Source organism: Rhinatrema bivittatum, unplaced genomic scaffold, assembly GCF_901001135.1.
Source record: "Rhinatrema bivittatum unplaced genomic scaffold, aRhiBiv1.1, whole genome shotgun sequence".
Taxonomy (NCBI): Eukaryota; Metazoa; Chordata; class Amphibia; order Gymnophiona; family Rhinatrematidae; genus Rhinatrema; species Rhinatrema bivittatum.
The window spans coordinates 96947-113615 of NW_021820898.1; the positions used below are offsets into that span (position 1 = coordinate 96947).

Sequence of the window (16669 nt, forward strand, 5' to 3'; positions counted from 1 at the left end):
CTTCTCTTCTTTGGAATAGAATCCTGCATCTCTTTGTGCCTCCAAGCTTGCCCTATTCTGAGTGGTGCTAGCATTCTTGTGATTGAGGATAGAGAAGCTTTGGCTGCCAAGCATGTCGCTATCAGCAAACTACCGATCCAGAACTGGTGCATATAGCACATCCTTATTGAATATGCTGTGATGGCCTCCAGCAGTACTAGCTTTCACAAGCTGTTCTTTCCACATCTTAGAAGATATTTTATTCACCAGGTTCGCTTTGTCATCCACAAGCTATTGCCTCAACTAAGAATGGTTGCTTCCATGCAAGGCAATTCTTCAAGCATCCCAAGTTGTTACATTGGCATCATAGCTTGGGTGGCAGCGGTGCTATTTGGTGGTTATTGAGCCTTTACAAATTGCAATCCAATAGGTGAGGGCATGGTTACCCTATGGGGATTTAATAATGTGTTTAGTGGTTGAATTGTGATATGTAATTGGCCTATGCTGCAGCTATATCCATCCAATAAGATTTTCATTTCAAATAGTGGTGTGACATAGAGTTTCTTCCACAGGTCCAATTAAAAGGAATTGGGAAGGGAGCGTGGAGGTGGGGTGGGTGCAGAAAGGACAACTATATAGGCTAGAGAAAGGAGGAGAATTTACACCTGACAAGGTTAGGTGAATAGGAAGTGAGTCTACCCCAAAGCTGCACTCAGACTAGAATTAACTGCCTGTGTGAAAACAGTATGGCAATTGCAAAAGAATTATACTGCTGGATCAGGGTTTGCTAAACGTGTCCTGGGGACCCCACAGCAAGTCAGATTTTCAGAATGTCCACCATGAATATGCATGTGAGAGATTTGCATGCACTGCCTCCATTTCATGCAAATTTATCTCATGCATATTCATTGCAGACATCCGGAAAACCCAACTGGCTGTGGGATCACCAGAACAGATTTGTGAAGCCTTGTCTAGACATCTTGGTGTACTTGTACTCTGTGCTTGTTTTAAGAAAAATACTATTTAGAAACAAGGATAGAGTACCTAGAAGTAGCATTCGGCTCTTGACACTTGTTTGAATCAGACCCATAAACAGTTACCAGAAATGGATTGTTTTGCCACCCCTAGCCACTGTTGGTGCCACTGTATCCCCTTTCTTCCTAGAAAAGTTAGTCATGGCTCAGGGCAAAAGTTCATGGTAGCATCTTAGTGGCCTGGTCCTTATGTTGCAGTGTCTGCCACATAGTGAAAGCTGCAGGGGCAGCAGGTAGCTAATACCTCCAAGAATTTCTCTAGTCCTATGTGGACTGCCAGGGTGGCACAACTCTGCTTCTCTTAATGGGGCATATCTAACAGGCCAGGTGATGGAGTGCTGCAGGCTGAAACCCCTGCAACATTTTACAATGCTCTGAACTTTGCCATCCACCAAATCTTCCCTCCCTAAGCTCCCTAGGCTTCTGCAGAAATCAGTTATGGAAAGCAATCATAAACATTCGGGTCAGTCTTTGGTTTTTGTTGTTTCATATTTTACCTACTTTATATTTGTTTATATGTAGAACCTCTTTTTATTTTTGCAAATGGCAATAACTGTGTGCCAGTATATTGAAGGTTTATTAGTGAATGTTTTATTTGTTGAATTTTTCTTAGAATTTCCTCAAATCTTCAACATTTTAAATGAAAACAGAGAAATCATTCCTGAATTGCCCTCTCGAGGAGGTACTGTAAAGAGACCTGAATCATCCCCTCCAAGAGATTCTGTAGCTGATGAAACGGATTCCATAAAGAGATCTGAGACACCCACTCGAAGAGCTTCCACATCTGCTCAAAGGGCTTCCATGTCCCCTCGAAGGGCTTCCATATCTGCTCGAAGGGCTTCCATATCCCCACGAAGGGCTTCCATATCTGCTCAAAGGGATTCCTTAAAGAGATCTCAGACACCTACTCGAAGAGATTCCATAAAGCCCGGTTGAGTACATTTTTAATAATTTTTTGTCAGTGTTCTCTTTTCATTTGAAGCCAGAATAGCAGTAATTAAAGACCTGTCAGTTTGACATCAATCCTATACAAACAATTGGTAGCAATAATTAAAAGAGAGCATTACTAGAACTTTGGGATGGCCTTTCTAGAAATTGGTATCAGTTCAGGGCAAATAAATGTCCTAAATCATTTAAACTTCCAAGTGTGCTAAGTAAAAGCTTGCGAGACTACATTTGTTTTCAAAAGCTTTCCTATGTGAAATTGATCCATAATATGGAATTCTTGAGCTTATATTGAAAAATAAGCAAATTGTTTGGAAAAGACAAAGAATAATTTAAAATGATAGACACCAGTACAAGCTATGTACTGGATACGTTGGGGATACTTTTCACTAAACTGCCTAAAGGCAGGAGTAAGTCTGACTCAGAGTACTGCCATAATCACTCAGCTTTGATTCATTGTAGTGGAAATGATTTTAATATTTTGCAAATGTATTTATGTTTGGGGGAAATTAGGAAATCTAACTTGACTGAACTTTCCACTTTTTACTCTAGCAGAATATATCACCAAAATCCATTTAATCACCTCTTCCTGTTGTGAATCTATATAGGACTATAGGTTAATCTGAATACACCTACACAATAGTCATTCAGCAAGGCTTATTTAGCAATAAGAATCACAGTGGCTTAACTATAGCACTACGTATACATAGCACTATTACTTTCAATCAGATCTCTCTTTCATAAGGTATTTTACACATATGTCACTCATACCCTTCCTTACAACATGCACAACCCTCAACTTACAGTTAACAATATTTTTTTTCAGTCATAGACACCACTATACAAAACAGTTCATATAGAAACCAGCAATACACATACAAATATTGAACAAAAATGAAACCTATTTACAAAATAAAAAATTAAAAGATGATTCATACACTTCCTTACTGATTCACTCGTGGGCAGTAGCAGCTGTTAACTGAAGAAGAGAAACAACATGTAGAAAACAAATACTTAAACCCTTCATAAAACCATACCTAACCAATTATAACTTCTATCTTTAATACAGCATGTATAGTTAAAGAGAGTAAGCAGATGGGAGGGAGTGATCAAGAAAGGGAAGCATAACATAGCAAAGAATCATAAAAGGATAGAGAAATTGTCAACATTATAACCTGGTCAGCCAGACTTACAAATCTGCAACTATGTTGTCACACAAGCATATTCTACAAAAAGACAACATGTGAATTCACACTTGCAGTGCTAAGGGAAGCTACACAGTCCAAATAAAAAAAAAAAAATATGCCACATAGCAAAGGATGGACTTGAAAGGCTTGATTTTCAAAGTGCTTTATGTACATAAAACCTTATTTTATACATTTTATTGTATTTATTTAATTCTTTTATATACCGACCTTCATAACAAGAGTCATATCAAATCGGTTTACATGGAACTTGAGGGTTAACATTCTTAACCCTCATGTAGGTGGCACTTTGAAAATCAACCCCAGGACTATGCATGTAAAACTGGATTTTACACATTCTTCTACCTGCATTCCAAGAAGGCATTCCTGGGGCAGTGTTGGGCAGGGAAAGGATTAACACACATACTTTTGAATCTGGGACTTTTCAAAGCGGACTTATGTGCATAAGTCCACTTAGAATTTGGGCTAAAGTCTGTGAGAAAAAAGTGCCCACAGAGATTAGCCCTAGGTGCAGGGTTATAAAATTTCCTTCAATATGTTCCAATATCCTGACAGTTCCAAATATTTTAGGCATCATAAAGGCATGCCAAATGTCATTCTGTGGCTGCCCCTGCATTATCTGCTAGGCGCCAGTAGATGATAGGCCCACATGCTCTGTTATAATCTTCCAAAACATTTTTCAGATGCATGTACAAACAAATTGAACAGTTCAAACGGAAGTGAACTTTCTCTATAAGCTGCAACTTGAGTCTGACTCTTCCAGTTTAGTGTATATTTCTCATATAAACAGGTTGTCATTTCATATCAATAGAGAAATAAAGTTCAAGTGTGCCTTATGCATTCATAATGATCAGCCAAAATTCCTTGGAAGGCAAGTGTTAGAATTCCATTATTGTATAATTCGGTGTTTCAGATAAATAAAGCAGCAATTAATTGGTCTGATTGGCAAAAAAGGGATTTGGGAAATCGAACACATTACAAAGAAATGGAAAGGTAATCTCTTTTGCTTGCCTAATTGCAAAGTTTAATTTGCTTCTCAGAGAGTTAAATGAAGCATTGTATAGGTAACAGTGGCTTGATGACTAATCAGCTTTCTGAATTGCCAGATTTGATTAATAGTAATGGATTGGGGCATTAAAATTCAACAATTTCCAAAAAATTGAGAGTGGCTCAAAAATATATCTATGCAGGTTTAGTTTCAGAATAGGATTTTAATTTAGGAGCAGACACTGTAGATTGGAATAGATTTTAGGTAAAATCAATACGAGTGTCCATGTTTGCTAGTTTGATTCAGTCTTTATGCTTTGTGGTGCACAGAGCCATGTGGATGCCCTTAAATTTGTTTAATGTGGGTCTTAATACTTCACAAAAATGCTGTTATTAAGGAACTACTTATGGTACATTACCTCATATGTAACATTTATTGTATTCAATTTATTTGGAAACACATCTGTGATTTTGTATTACATGTAGATTATGTTCTCTCCTATCATTTAATTATTTTAAAGCCATGCTCTTCTGTCAGATGATTTTTTGCCTAGCTGTTGTAAATTACTAAATATGCTGTTGATTGCAATTCAGATAATTTTTTTCACTTTATTTAGACTTTATAAAAATGCAAAAAAATCAAGAAATCTTGATTTACAGCAAATAGATGTGATTACAAAAACTGAGAAAAAAATCCCAAAAGATTATAACAGGAAAAATAAAGAAATCACATTGTACATTTAGACCAAATAAGTATGTGAGGGGGGTTAGAAAACAGGAAAATATAACACTAGAAAAAGAATTACAATACAGATATCTAACATATAAGTACTCAAATGTTGTATTTAACTAACCTCAGATATCAAAGGGGAAGGCTCAGCAATTCAAATAGTTTTAAGCAATTAGAAAGATTATAGTATGATGACACGATCATTTTGGTGGCGTATAGATTATATGAGCTATAGGTATGAAACTGCCAAAGCTGAAAAGAGAAACAGAAAACCTAAGCTACTACAAATATGGTAAGCAATTACTTAGAATCTTGCTTTGTTGTATTATTATTTTATTTTAAGTATTGAACATAAGGAGAAATTACTTCTTCCCTGATAATTTCCTGTCCTCTAAGGAAGGCAAGCCAATCCATGCCAGTGAGTTATGCACTCCTACCAGCGGACGGAGACAGTAAATCTTACTTATTGACATCACTGACATATAGCCCTGCCCTGACATCAGCCTGCCAGTATCTATCTCTAGAAAAGCCAAACTATGGACAAATTCATTTTACTTGAACATGACTATTAGCCATCAGCCTCTCATGCTTTCAACCAATTGGGAAATACTGAGCTCAGGGAAAAAAATTAACATCTTAGAGACTAGTTATTTCACTTTCCAGTCCTTCAAACGAATCAAAAGAAATAACACTCTGCATCATCCGCATATAAAGGATGAACTAAAAGCAAGTATGCAGGACAGGGTAGATTGTGGATTGGCTTGCCTTCTTTAGAGGAAAGGGAATTATCAGGTAAGTAGTAATTTCTCCTTTCTCTGTACTCAGGCAGGCAGCCCATACCAGTGGGATGTACCAAAGCTACTCCCAAAAAGTGTGGGAGGCTGCCTGCAGTCCTGTCAACATCACCTGCGCAAAAGCTGCATCCTTTTGAGCCTTAACATCCAAGCGGTAATGCCTGGAGTAGATATGTAAGGATGATCATGTCACTATCTGGCAAATCTCGACAGGAGACAAGAACTGAATCTCCACCCATGAGACTACCTGAGCTCTAGTGAAATGTACCTTGACCTGTCTAGGTTACAGTACATCCTCATCTACATAGGCAACTGTCATGACTTCCTTCACCCTCGGGCTATCGTCGCCCACATAACTGGTTCCACATGTTTACCTCCACCATAGAACACAAACAGACAATCAGTCTTCCTCAAAGAGCGAAAATCCTTCAAATATTGCACCAGATGGCACTTGACCTCCAAGGCATGCGACAGATGATAATCGCACTCATCTCTATCCCTGTCCAGAGTGGGCAGGGAAATAGATGATTCAAATGAAACTCTGAAACCACATTTGGTAAAAAGGAAGGTACAGTCCTAAGCTATACCCCAGAGTCATTCGCAGAAATGGCTCTCAGTAAAAAAGAGCCTGTAGCTCAGAGATTCGCTGCACCAAACAAATTGCCACCAGAAAAAACATTTTCAAGGTAAGCAGCCACAAGGATAGAGCATGTAGTGGATGAAATGTAGGACTTGCCAAAAAACACAATACGAGATTAAGGTCCCAAAGACATACTGATAGACGCAAGGGCAGATGTAGATGCTTGTCTCCCTTCAAGAACCTGTACATATCTGTATGGGAGGATAAGGGTCTACCATTGACCCGCCCCTATAACAAGTGAGAGCTGCTACCTGTACCTTTAGATTGTTAAGGGTCAAGCCTTTAACCAACCCTTCCTGCAAAAATTACAGAATTGGTAGAATTTCAACTTTAAGAATGTGAGAACCTCGCTCGCCACACCAGCTCTCAACTCTCTCCAAATCCTAATATAAGCTAGAGATGTGGAAAAGTTCCTGGCACAAAGCAATAGGGAATAACTGCAGAAGAATAACCATACTTCAGCAACTGAGCCTACTCAAGGGCCAAACTGTAAGACAAAACTCACCTGGAATGTTGTGCATTATCAGCCCCTGATGTAACAGATTCTTCCTTAGTGTTATGTCTTGTAAGACTGTGAACCGTGGGCCGAGGTGAGAGATGTCTCCGCCCACAGGGAGGAGCCCTGTGAGCCTCACCAACGATAGGCGCAGTCTCAGTGACGTCAGACACAGCTGTGGAATAGAGTCTTTAAGAGAAGAAAAAGGCACAACCCGCAGAACGGAGAATGCAGTATAAGTAAAATTCAGAGCAGAAGGGTATACCTCAGGGTGATACCTCAACTGTGAAGATCCGGTAGTGGCCCGCAGAGCGGGGTATGCCAGGAAGTTTTGCAGTAGGGTAGAAATACCTCAGACGTGTAGATCTGGTAGTGGTCCACGGAGCGGGGTACGCCGGAGAGGTGTCTCAGTAGTGGTAATGAGCTGGTAGTCCGAGGTGCAGGAACCCCGATGAGGTTCCTGTAGTGATGGTGCGGTGATGACCTGCAGAGCAGGATATACTGGAGTGGTTCCTTCTGAGTAGATGCGGTAGTGGCCCGAGGCATAGGGTACACCGAAGAGGATCCCACAACGAGGTTATGAAATAGTTGAAGTCCGTAGAAATAGGTACTCACAGAAGGTAGTTCCAGGAGAGGTTCCGGGGAGCGAGACAGATAGAAGTCCAAGGCAGAAAGGCCCTCCAAGGAGCAGATAGCCAGAGATGGAGCAAGGCCCTCGAGGAGCGGGTACCCAGAGTGACTCATGCCAAGCATAGGATCTGGAACTGGAAGTCCAAGGATGGAGCGGAATTCAGCAACAAGGAAACTCCTTGCTAACTCGTCAAAGTGAAGGGCCAGCCAGCTTAAGTCAAGAGGTGGATGACATCATCCGGAGTGGACACCCCTGAGGTTCCCGACATGACGTGTACAAAGGCGGCCCGTGCGTGCGAGTGCGCGCCTAGGTGATTCCTGAACCAAGATGGCGGTCAGCAGTGTCCACGCCATCCCAGGAACACCAGGCTGGATGGCGGTGGTTGACAGAGGCCACCATTTGGCCAAGAGATGACAAAGCAGCAAAGAAAGAGGTGAGCATTAGTGGTTGCAGCTGTCTGCAACCAATGGGCGTAACAGGGGCCTAGGGGGCATAACACTTAGGTGCTGATGATCAGCAATCATGGTCTCCGGGGCCAATCTGGAGCCACCAGAAGTACTGTCTTGGTCTGACTTGCAATCTTCTGAAGCAAGTGCTGATCATCGGACAAGGCAGGTGTATAACACCCCGCTCCGTGTCCACACCTGGATGAGAGCATCAATTCCCAGAAATCTTGGATCCATTTTGCATCTGTAAAACCATGGTACCTTCATATTGTTGGAGCTCGCCATTAAATCCATATACAGCTGTCCCCAACAGGCCACAATAAGTCGAAAAGCCTTGTCCATCAGTTCCCATTCTCCTGGGTCTAAGACCTATCTGCTGAGGAAGGCAGCAATGTTGGACGTGGATATGTCCTGAAGATGTTGCTCTGCTCACACCATGAATGCATATACCGCCACTGACACCTGTTAGCTTCTGGTTCCACCTTGATTTATGTAGGCAATCATCACAGCATTGTCTGACATTCTTGCAGCGCGAGATTCCAGCTGCTCCGCGAACTGTAAGTACACTAGTTGAATTGCCTACACTTCCAAATGATTGATGGGCCACTGCCATCCTCAGCATTCCACTGATTTTGTGCCACCAACTCTTGACAGTGAACCTCCCAACCCAGAAGGCTCGCATATGTCGTGAGCACCAACCAGTCTGGTATCTCTAAGAGTATTCCCTTCCTGAGATGATCTGCTTGCAACCACCACTGCAGCTGCATGCTCACCTCCAACAACAAGTAGAGTCTCACCATGTACTCCTGCAACTGTAGATCCCACCGGGAGAGCAACGCACTCTGAAGGGGCTGCATGTGTGCCCTCGCCAGGAAACAACCTCTAATGTTGCAACTGTAGTCCCAGAAACTGCAGATAAGATCACACCATTGGGGGACTAGTCCTTCTCAAGGACTGAATTTGAGTCACCAACTTTTGAATGTGAGATTCTGGCAGGAACACTGTGTCCCGCTCCCTATCTAATTGCACACCGAGGTACTCCAGGATTTAAGTCAGCTGTAAACAAGATCACCTTGTGAGATGCCAATTGACTTTCTTCTGCACTCTTTCTTCTGCACTCTTCTGCACGTCCAACATCAGCCTGTTGTCCAGATACGGATGGACCAGAATTCACTCCTTGTGCAGAGATGTCGCTACTACTACCATGTCTTGGAGAAAGTTCTGGACGCAGTAGCCAAACTGAAGGATAGAACCTGAAACTGATAATGACATCCAAGAATGATGAAATGCAGGAAACATTGATGTTCCTGTTGAATAGGAATATGTAAATAGGGATCCGTAAGATTGAGAGACATAAGAAATTCTCCATTCTGAACTGTCATAGAATTTCCATCCTGAAGTGAGTTTTGTTGGAAATGACATAATAAATGGAATAACGCTCTGTATTTTCTTATGGTCTGGGAACTGGAATTAAGGCCTTGAGATCTATCAGCCTTTTTAACTTAGCCTCCACTGCCACTCTATTTACTAGGGAGTTGCATGGAGAGGCCATAAATGCATCTGGAGGAATTTGGAGAAATTCTAGAGCATAGCCTTTCCTTACCATCTCCAGGACCCATTGGTTTGTCATAATGTGGGCCCACCTCTGATAAAAATGAGATAGACAACTGCTATCTCCTGATTCAGTATGTGAGCCCACATACCTTCATTCTCCTGGAGCTCGTGTCCTTATGAGGCTTCTTAGGCTGAAAGGACTGAGATCTTCCGAAGGGATGAGACTTTTAAGAAGCTGTTCCTCTGTAAGGGCGAAATCGATAGGAATCCCTGGGGCGGCCCCTTGTTCCAAAAGAAAGCAACGCTACTTTCCTGTCCTCTGGCAATTGCAGAATTTTAGATTTGCCCCATCTATTTGCTCTCTCTGTAGAGGCCTCATAAGAACATAAGAACATAAGAATTGCCATGCTGGATCAGATTAAGGGTCCATCAAGCCCAGCATCCTGTTATATTATGATATTCTGAAAATAAGACTTGTTTGCGCCATTCAGGGACAGAGTTGACTATCCCTTTCCTACGATATTAAGAGAACATAAGAACATAAGAAATTGCCATGCTGGGTCAGACCAAGGGTCCATCAAGCCCAGCATCCTGTTTCCAACAGAGGCCAAAACCAGGCCACAAGAACCTGGCAATTACCCAAACACTAAGAAGATCCCATGCTACTGATGCAATTAATAGCAGTGGCTATTCCCTAAGTAAAATTGATTAATAGCCGTTAATGGACTTCTCCAAACCTTTTTTGAACCCAGCTACACTAACTGCACTAACTACATCCTCTGGCAACAAATTCCAGAGCTTTATTGTGTGTTGAGTGAAAAAGAATTTTCTCCGATTAGTCTTAAATGTGCTACTTGCTAACTTCATGGAATGCCCCCTAGTCCTTCTATTATTCGAAAGTGTAAATAACCGATTCACATCTCTATCATATCCCGCCTCAGCCGTCTCTTCTCCAAGCTGAACAGCCCTAACTGTTGCATCCGTCCCTGCTCGATGTCCTCACTCTGCCCTCTTTACCTCTGTGGCGACACCCTCTGGGTCTGATGTACGCTTAGCTGCCGTGGCGTCTTCTTGCCATCTCCTTCCGGTGTCCCCGGACCGGCACGATGCTGCAGATCCGCCATGTTGCCTGATGACATAGGGTGCGCGCGTGCTCCGATTGATGTACCAGCAAGGGCGCGAACCTCGGGGGCATCCCCCTGAGATGATGTCATCCGCTTCCAATATAAAAGGTCTCAGTATTCGCTAATGAATCAAGTTAGCAAGGACTTGCTTCGGCTGTTCAAGCTACTCTGCCAAAGGGGATTGCTTCGGATTTTCTCCCAAGCGACTCTGCCTCCTCGGACTTACCAGGGGTACCCGCTCCTCGGGGGCCTCGCTTTCTTTTCTTTATTTCAGATTGTAAATGGGAACCAGTACTTGCTCCTCGAGGGCCCATGTTCCTGAACGCTCTGAAGATTCTCTATCTCTATCTCTATCTTTAAAGATGGCGCCGGCCATCTTTACTCATTAGCCCTATAGTATAATAGGGGCTAATGAGTAAAGATGGCGCCGGCCATCCAGTGCTCCTACCATGTGACAGGGGCCGGCCAATGGCACGGATACCCTGTCACATGGTAAGTGCAAAGGGGCATCGGCGCCATTTTTATTTTAGAGCAGGAGATGCCTGGGAACGGGAAATCTGTCCCCGAGGCCCCCCTGGATCTCTCCTCTCCCTGAGGCCCCCCTGGATCTCTCTCCGAGGCCCCCCTGGACCACCAGGTACATTTTAAAAGGTTTTGGGAGGGTGGGGTCGATTTAAAGGGTCGGGTGGGTTGTTTTTTTTAGCGGCGCGGGCCTCCCTAAAAAAAAAAGGGTCGGGAGGGTGGGGGAGGCTAAGGGGGGGGTCGATTTAAAGGGTCGGGTGGGTTTTTTATTTTATCGGGCCATCGGCGCCATTTTAATTAATGGCAGCCAAAATGGCGCCGATGGCCCGAGAGCGGGAGATCGCGCCGGGACCCCCCCCCCCCACCGGACCACCAGGTAATTTAACATTTTGGGGGGGTTCGTGAGGGTGGGGGAGGGTAAGGAATTGGTTTTAAAGGGTCGGGGTGGGTTTAGGGGTTGTTTTGGTGTGCCGGTTTTCCCGCCCTCCCCCAAATAATTCCCGTGCCCTATTTAACGATACAATACAAATGCCCCTGATGATAAATCGGGGGCATTTGTATTGTATCGTGCACTCTAATGATTTAGGACGATTTAAAAATTATCTGACGATAATTTTAATTGTTCAAAAACGATTCACATCCCTAGTCTCCTTACCCAAGCCTAGCCGGTGGTCCCTCTCAGGATATCCTCCTGGGGTTGCAGTCATCTGCCATCGGCCCAAGGATCCACCTATCTACCTTCCTCTACAGCTGAGTGCCTTCTCCAAGCCCTCCGCTGGTAACAGATTGCTACTCCTTCCCCATCAGGAATCTTCAGCAACAGATTCATAACAGATTGCTAACTCCGCATTCTATACCAAAACAGGTTGCTAACTCCTCCCTCCTCAGGAGCCGATGCATAACAGGTTGCTAACTCCCTAGCAACATCCATAACACTAACCTCTTCAGCCTTTCCTCATAGGGGAGCTGTTCCATCCCCTTTATCATTTTGGTTGCCCTTCTCTGTACCTTCTCAATCGCAACTATATCATCGCCACATTCTCCAACTCACTGCCGAATAAGAGAGAACCCTTAATGGGTAACCTTGTTAAATTAGACTTGGAAGTAATCTCTGCCAATCAATTTCGCAGTCACAACTGGCACCTAGACACTGTCACAGAAGCCACCCCTCTAGCAGCCATCCACACCAAGTCACAGCCTGCATCTGCTAAAAATGCGGCTCCCGGTTCCATCTCCAGCCCGTTATCAGACCCCAAGCCTTGAGTCTCCTGCAAGAGACATAAACCTGCCTGAGCTACCAGGCAGCAGAAAGAAACATTTTGCAAATTCATTGCCATGTCTTCTGTAATTTCTTGAAAATTCAGAATTAATATATGCTCCATATGTCTAGTAGTGCTATAGAAATTAGTAATACTAAGAAAATTAATGTTAAGTAATTTCAGTTAAATCACCAATAATCTTTATATAATGTTACCTTTATTCCTGAGGAAGTTGTTACGCTTGGGCTCCGGTCAGGAGTCGTGAACACCACCCAGCAGGGTGGCCCCAGGTGGAGAGAGACAGGAATGGCTAGAAACAGTGTCTGGTTCCAGGCTGGGTCAGGGCAGGCAGCAAGTAGCAGTGTCTGGGTCCAGGCTGGGTCAGGGCAGGCGGCAAGTAGCAGTGTCTGGGTTCAGGCTGGGTCAGGGCAGGCGGCAAGTAGCAGTGTCTGGGTTCAGGCTGGGTCAGGGCAAGGCAGGTCAGAAGGCCCGTAGGCCACACACACACAGAAGGCCCGTAGGCCACACACAGTAAGCAGGGCAAGGCAGGTCAGAAGGCCCGTAGGCCACACACAGTAAGCAGGGCAAGGCAGGTCAGAAAGCCCGTAGGCCACACACACACAGAAGGCCCGTAGGCCACACACCGTAAGCAGGGCAAGGCAGAGAAGGCCCATAGGCCACACACACACACCGAAGGCCCGTAGGCCACACACCGTAAGCAGGGCAAGGCAGGTCAGAAGGCCCGTAGGCCACACACACACAGAAAGCCTGTAGGCCACACAAGGCAAGGCAAGACAAGGCAAGGCATAAGGCCGCGCAAGGCAAGGCATAAGGCCCGAAGGCCGCGCAAGGCAAGGCAAGGCATAAGACCCGAAGGCCGCGCAAGGCAAGGCAAGGAATAAGGCCCGAAGGCCGCGCAAGGCAAGGCAAGGAATAAGGTCCGAAGGCCGCGCAAGGCAAGGCAAGGCAAGGCAAGGAATAAGGTCCGAAGGCCGCGCAAGGCAAGGCAAGGCAAGGAATAAGGCCCGAAAGCCGCGCAAGGCAAGGCAAGGAATAAGGCCCAAAGGCTGCGCAAGGCAAGGCAAGGAATAAGGCCCGAAGGCCGCGCAAGGCAAGGGAAGGTCCAGGGACCACATGCACAGCAAGCAAGGAAGGCTAGAGCAGGGAGCCCAGGCGAGCTCAATGTCGAAGCCCTGAGGGAACTGTCAGGCAGGGTTATAAGGGACAGCCCAGAACATAGAGAGGAGAAGGGAGATGGACTGGGCCTGTCAGGAGATCCAGCTCTAGAGGGACCCCTGGTGGTGAGGCGGTTGCACAGCAGCCATAGCCGTAACAGTACCCCCCCCCCCTCAAGGCCTCCCCCTCCTCCTGGATCCCATCTGTGCAGGAGGTAATCAATAATAACGTGAGACCACTCCGGGGGTGATGCGGCAGGTTCAACTCCTTCCCGAGGCAGTAAGGCAGTCCATAGCCCCACCTGGGACAAGGCGGCAGGGTTAGACCCCTCCTGGGGTAGCAGAGCCGGTGCAGATTTCCATAACCCCTCCTGGGGTGACAAGGGGAACACAAACCCCACCTGCGGCAGAGAAATAGTCCGTAACCTTTCTTGAGACGACAGTAGGGCCGGTCCGGACCCTTCCAAGGTCAGCATCAGGACCGGTACAGACCCCTCCAAGGGCGGCAGCTGGACCAGTACAGCAGGCTCAGATAGTTGAGTAACAAAGTCAGTTGGCAGGCCCGGTTCGGACCCCTCCGGGGGCGGCAGCAGGACCGGTACGGACCCCTCCGGGGGCGGCAGCAAGACAGGTACGGACCCCTCCCGGGGAGGCAGCAAGACCAGTACGGACCCTTCCCGGGGCGGCAGCTGGGCCGGTACGGACCCCTCCAGGGGCGGCAGCTGGGCCGGTACAGCAGGCTCAGATAGTTGAGTAACAAAGTCAGTTGGCGGGCCCGGTTCGGACCCCTCCGGGGGCAGCAGCATGACCGGTACGGACCCCTCCAGGGGCAGCAGCAGGACCGGTACGGACTCCTCTCGGGGAGGCAGCTGGACTGGTACGGACCCCTCCAAGGGCAGCAGCTGGACCGGAACAGCAGGCTCAGATAGTTGAGTAACAAAGTCTGTTGGCAGGCCCGGTTCGGACCCCTCCAGGGACAGCAGCAGGACCGGTTCGAGCCCCTCCAGGGGCGGCAGCAGGACCGGATCAGCAGGCTCAGATGGCTGAGTCAGAAAGTCTGTCAGCAGGACCGGTGCGGACCCCTCCGAGGACGGCAGCAGGGCCGGTTCGGACCCCTCCGAGGACGGCAGCAGGGCCGGTTCAGCAGGCTCAGATGGCTGAGTCAGAAAGTCTGTCAGTAGGACCGGTTCGGACCCCTCCAGGGGTGGCAGCAGGACCGGTTCGAGCCCCTCCAGGGGCGGCAGCAGGACCGGATCAGCAGGCTCAGATGGCTGAGTCAGAAAGTCTGTCAGTAGGACCGGTTCGGACCCCTCCAGGGGCGGCCGCAGGACCGGTTCGAGCCCCTCCAGGGGCGGCAGTAGGACCGGTTCGAGCCCCTCCAGGGGCGGCAGCAGGACCGGATCAGCAGGCTCAGATGGCTGAGTCAAAAAGTCTGTCAGCAGGACCGGTGCGGACCCCTCCGAGGACGGCAGCAGGGCCGGTTCGGACCCCTCCAAGGACGGCAGCAGGGCCGGTTCAGCAGGCTCAGATGGCTGAGTCAGAAAGTCTGTCAGTAGGACCGGTTCGGACCCCTCCGGGGATGACAGCAGGACCGGTTCAGCAGACTCAGGCTCTTCTCGGGTTAGTGCAGGAGACTCGGACCCCTCTTGGGGCGAAACAGCAGGCCCAGACTCTTCTTGGGGTTGTGCAGCAGGTTCAGATGGCAGAGTAGCAAGGTTAGAAGTAGTGTGCATGGAAGACACAGATTGTACTGCCGTGGGCTTCATACCTCGAGCCAAAGTCTGACGCTCCTGATTTTGTTTCTGGAGGAGCAGTTTAGAGAAGGCACAGGCAGTTCTAGGACGTCTAGGAAAGGTGCTCGTTAGTGTCCAATTGGCAGCTGTGGGAAGCAGAACCCTGCTAGAGTTAATTACTTCCCTCTGCTTCTGTTTCTGGTGCTCTAGCGTTGAAGTTATCGAAGGCTTCTTAACCCGGTGAGTTCTGAGATTTTCAGAGCAAGTTTTTTCCAAAGTGTCCAGAGATGAAGTGCTAGAATGCTTAATCCATAAACTGTTACATGAAATAATGTTGTTAACTGGGCCAGAAGCTAAACGCACGGTAGTAGAGCTGACTGTTCTCCCTAATGAAGCAACTGGTCCTGTAGCTGAACAACAGGGGCACGGTTTGCCTGGTGGTAATAGGCTGGGAATACATGAACATTTCCACCATCCTGGCTTTGGAGTAGAACAGTTTAAACACTCTTGGTAGACAGAGACATTTCTCTTATTGCAGTTACTGCATGTCCAGTGTTCCTGACCAGCAAGTTGACAGGCTAGACAGTTCTGATAGCTTGGGTAATTCAAGGTCTGACAGGAATTGCAGGTATAAAACTTTGAAGAAGGAGGCATCTTGTAATAGTGAAAAAGTTGACTCGCCGGTTTAGCACACAGACCTATCTCTTCCCCTGGAAATTGGTGGCTTCGGCATACTGTTACGCTTGGGCTCCGGTCAGGAGTCGTGAACACCACCCAGCAGGGTGGCTCCAGGTGGAGAGAGACAGAAATGGCTAGAAACAGTGTCTGGTTCCAGGCTGGGTCAGGGCAGGCGGCAAGTAGCAGTGTCTGGGTCCAGGCTGGGTCAGGGCAGGCGGCAAGTAGCAGTGTCTGGGTTCAGGCTGGGTCAGGGCAGGCGGCAAGTAGCAGTGTCTGGGTTCAGGCTGGGTCAGGGCAAGGCAGGTCAGAAGGCCCGTAGGCCACACACACACAGAAGGCCCGTAGGCCACACACAGTAAGCAGGGCAAGGCAGGTCAGAAGGCCCGTAGGCCACACACAGTAAGCAGGGCAAGGCAGGTCAGAAGGCCTGTAGGCCACACACACACAGAAGGCCCGTAGGCCACACACCGTAAGCAGGGCAAGGCAGAGAAGGCCCGTAGGCCACACACACACACCGAAGGCCCGTAGGCCACACACCGTAAGCAGGGCAAGGCAGGTCAGAAGGCCCGTAGGCCACACACACACAGAAAGCCTGTAGGCCACACAAGGCAAGGCAAGGCAAGGCAAGGAATAAGGCCCGAAGGCCGCGCAAGGCAAGGCAAGGCAAGGCAAGGCATAAGGCCCGAAGGCCGCGCAAGGCAAGGCAAGGAAAGGAATAAGGCCCGAAGGCCGCGCAA

At 47.1% G+C, this 16669-nt stretch overlaps 1 protein-coding gene across 1 annotated transcript in view; it reads left to right on the forward strand.

Annotated features, from left to right (window-relative positions):
- The window catches only part of LOC115082267 (sperm flagellar protein 2-like), a gene marked incomplete at both ends in the record, with an annotated part of 124941 nt that overhangs the window by 85447 nt on the left and 22825 nt on the right, over nucleotides 1-16669 (forward strand). The window contains one exon of the mRNA XM_029586513.1: nucleotides 1627-1944. Within this exon, the coding sequence (XP_029442373.1) occupies nucleotides 1627-1944 (318 nt within the window). The remainder of the gene's footprint in view (nucleotides 1-1626; nucleotides 1945-16669) is intronic.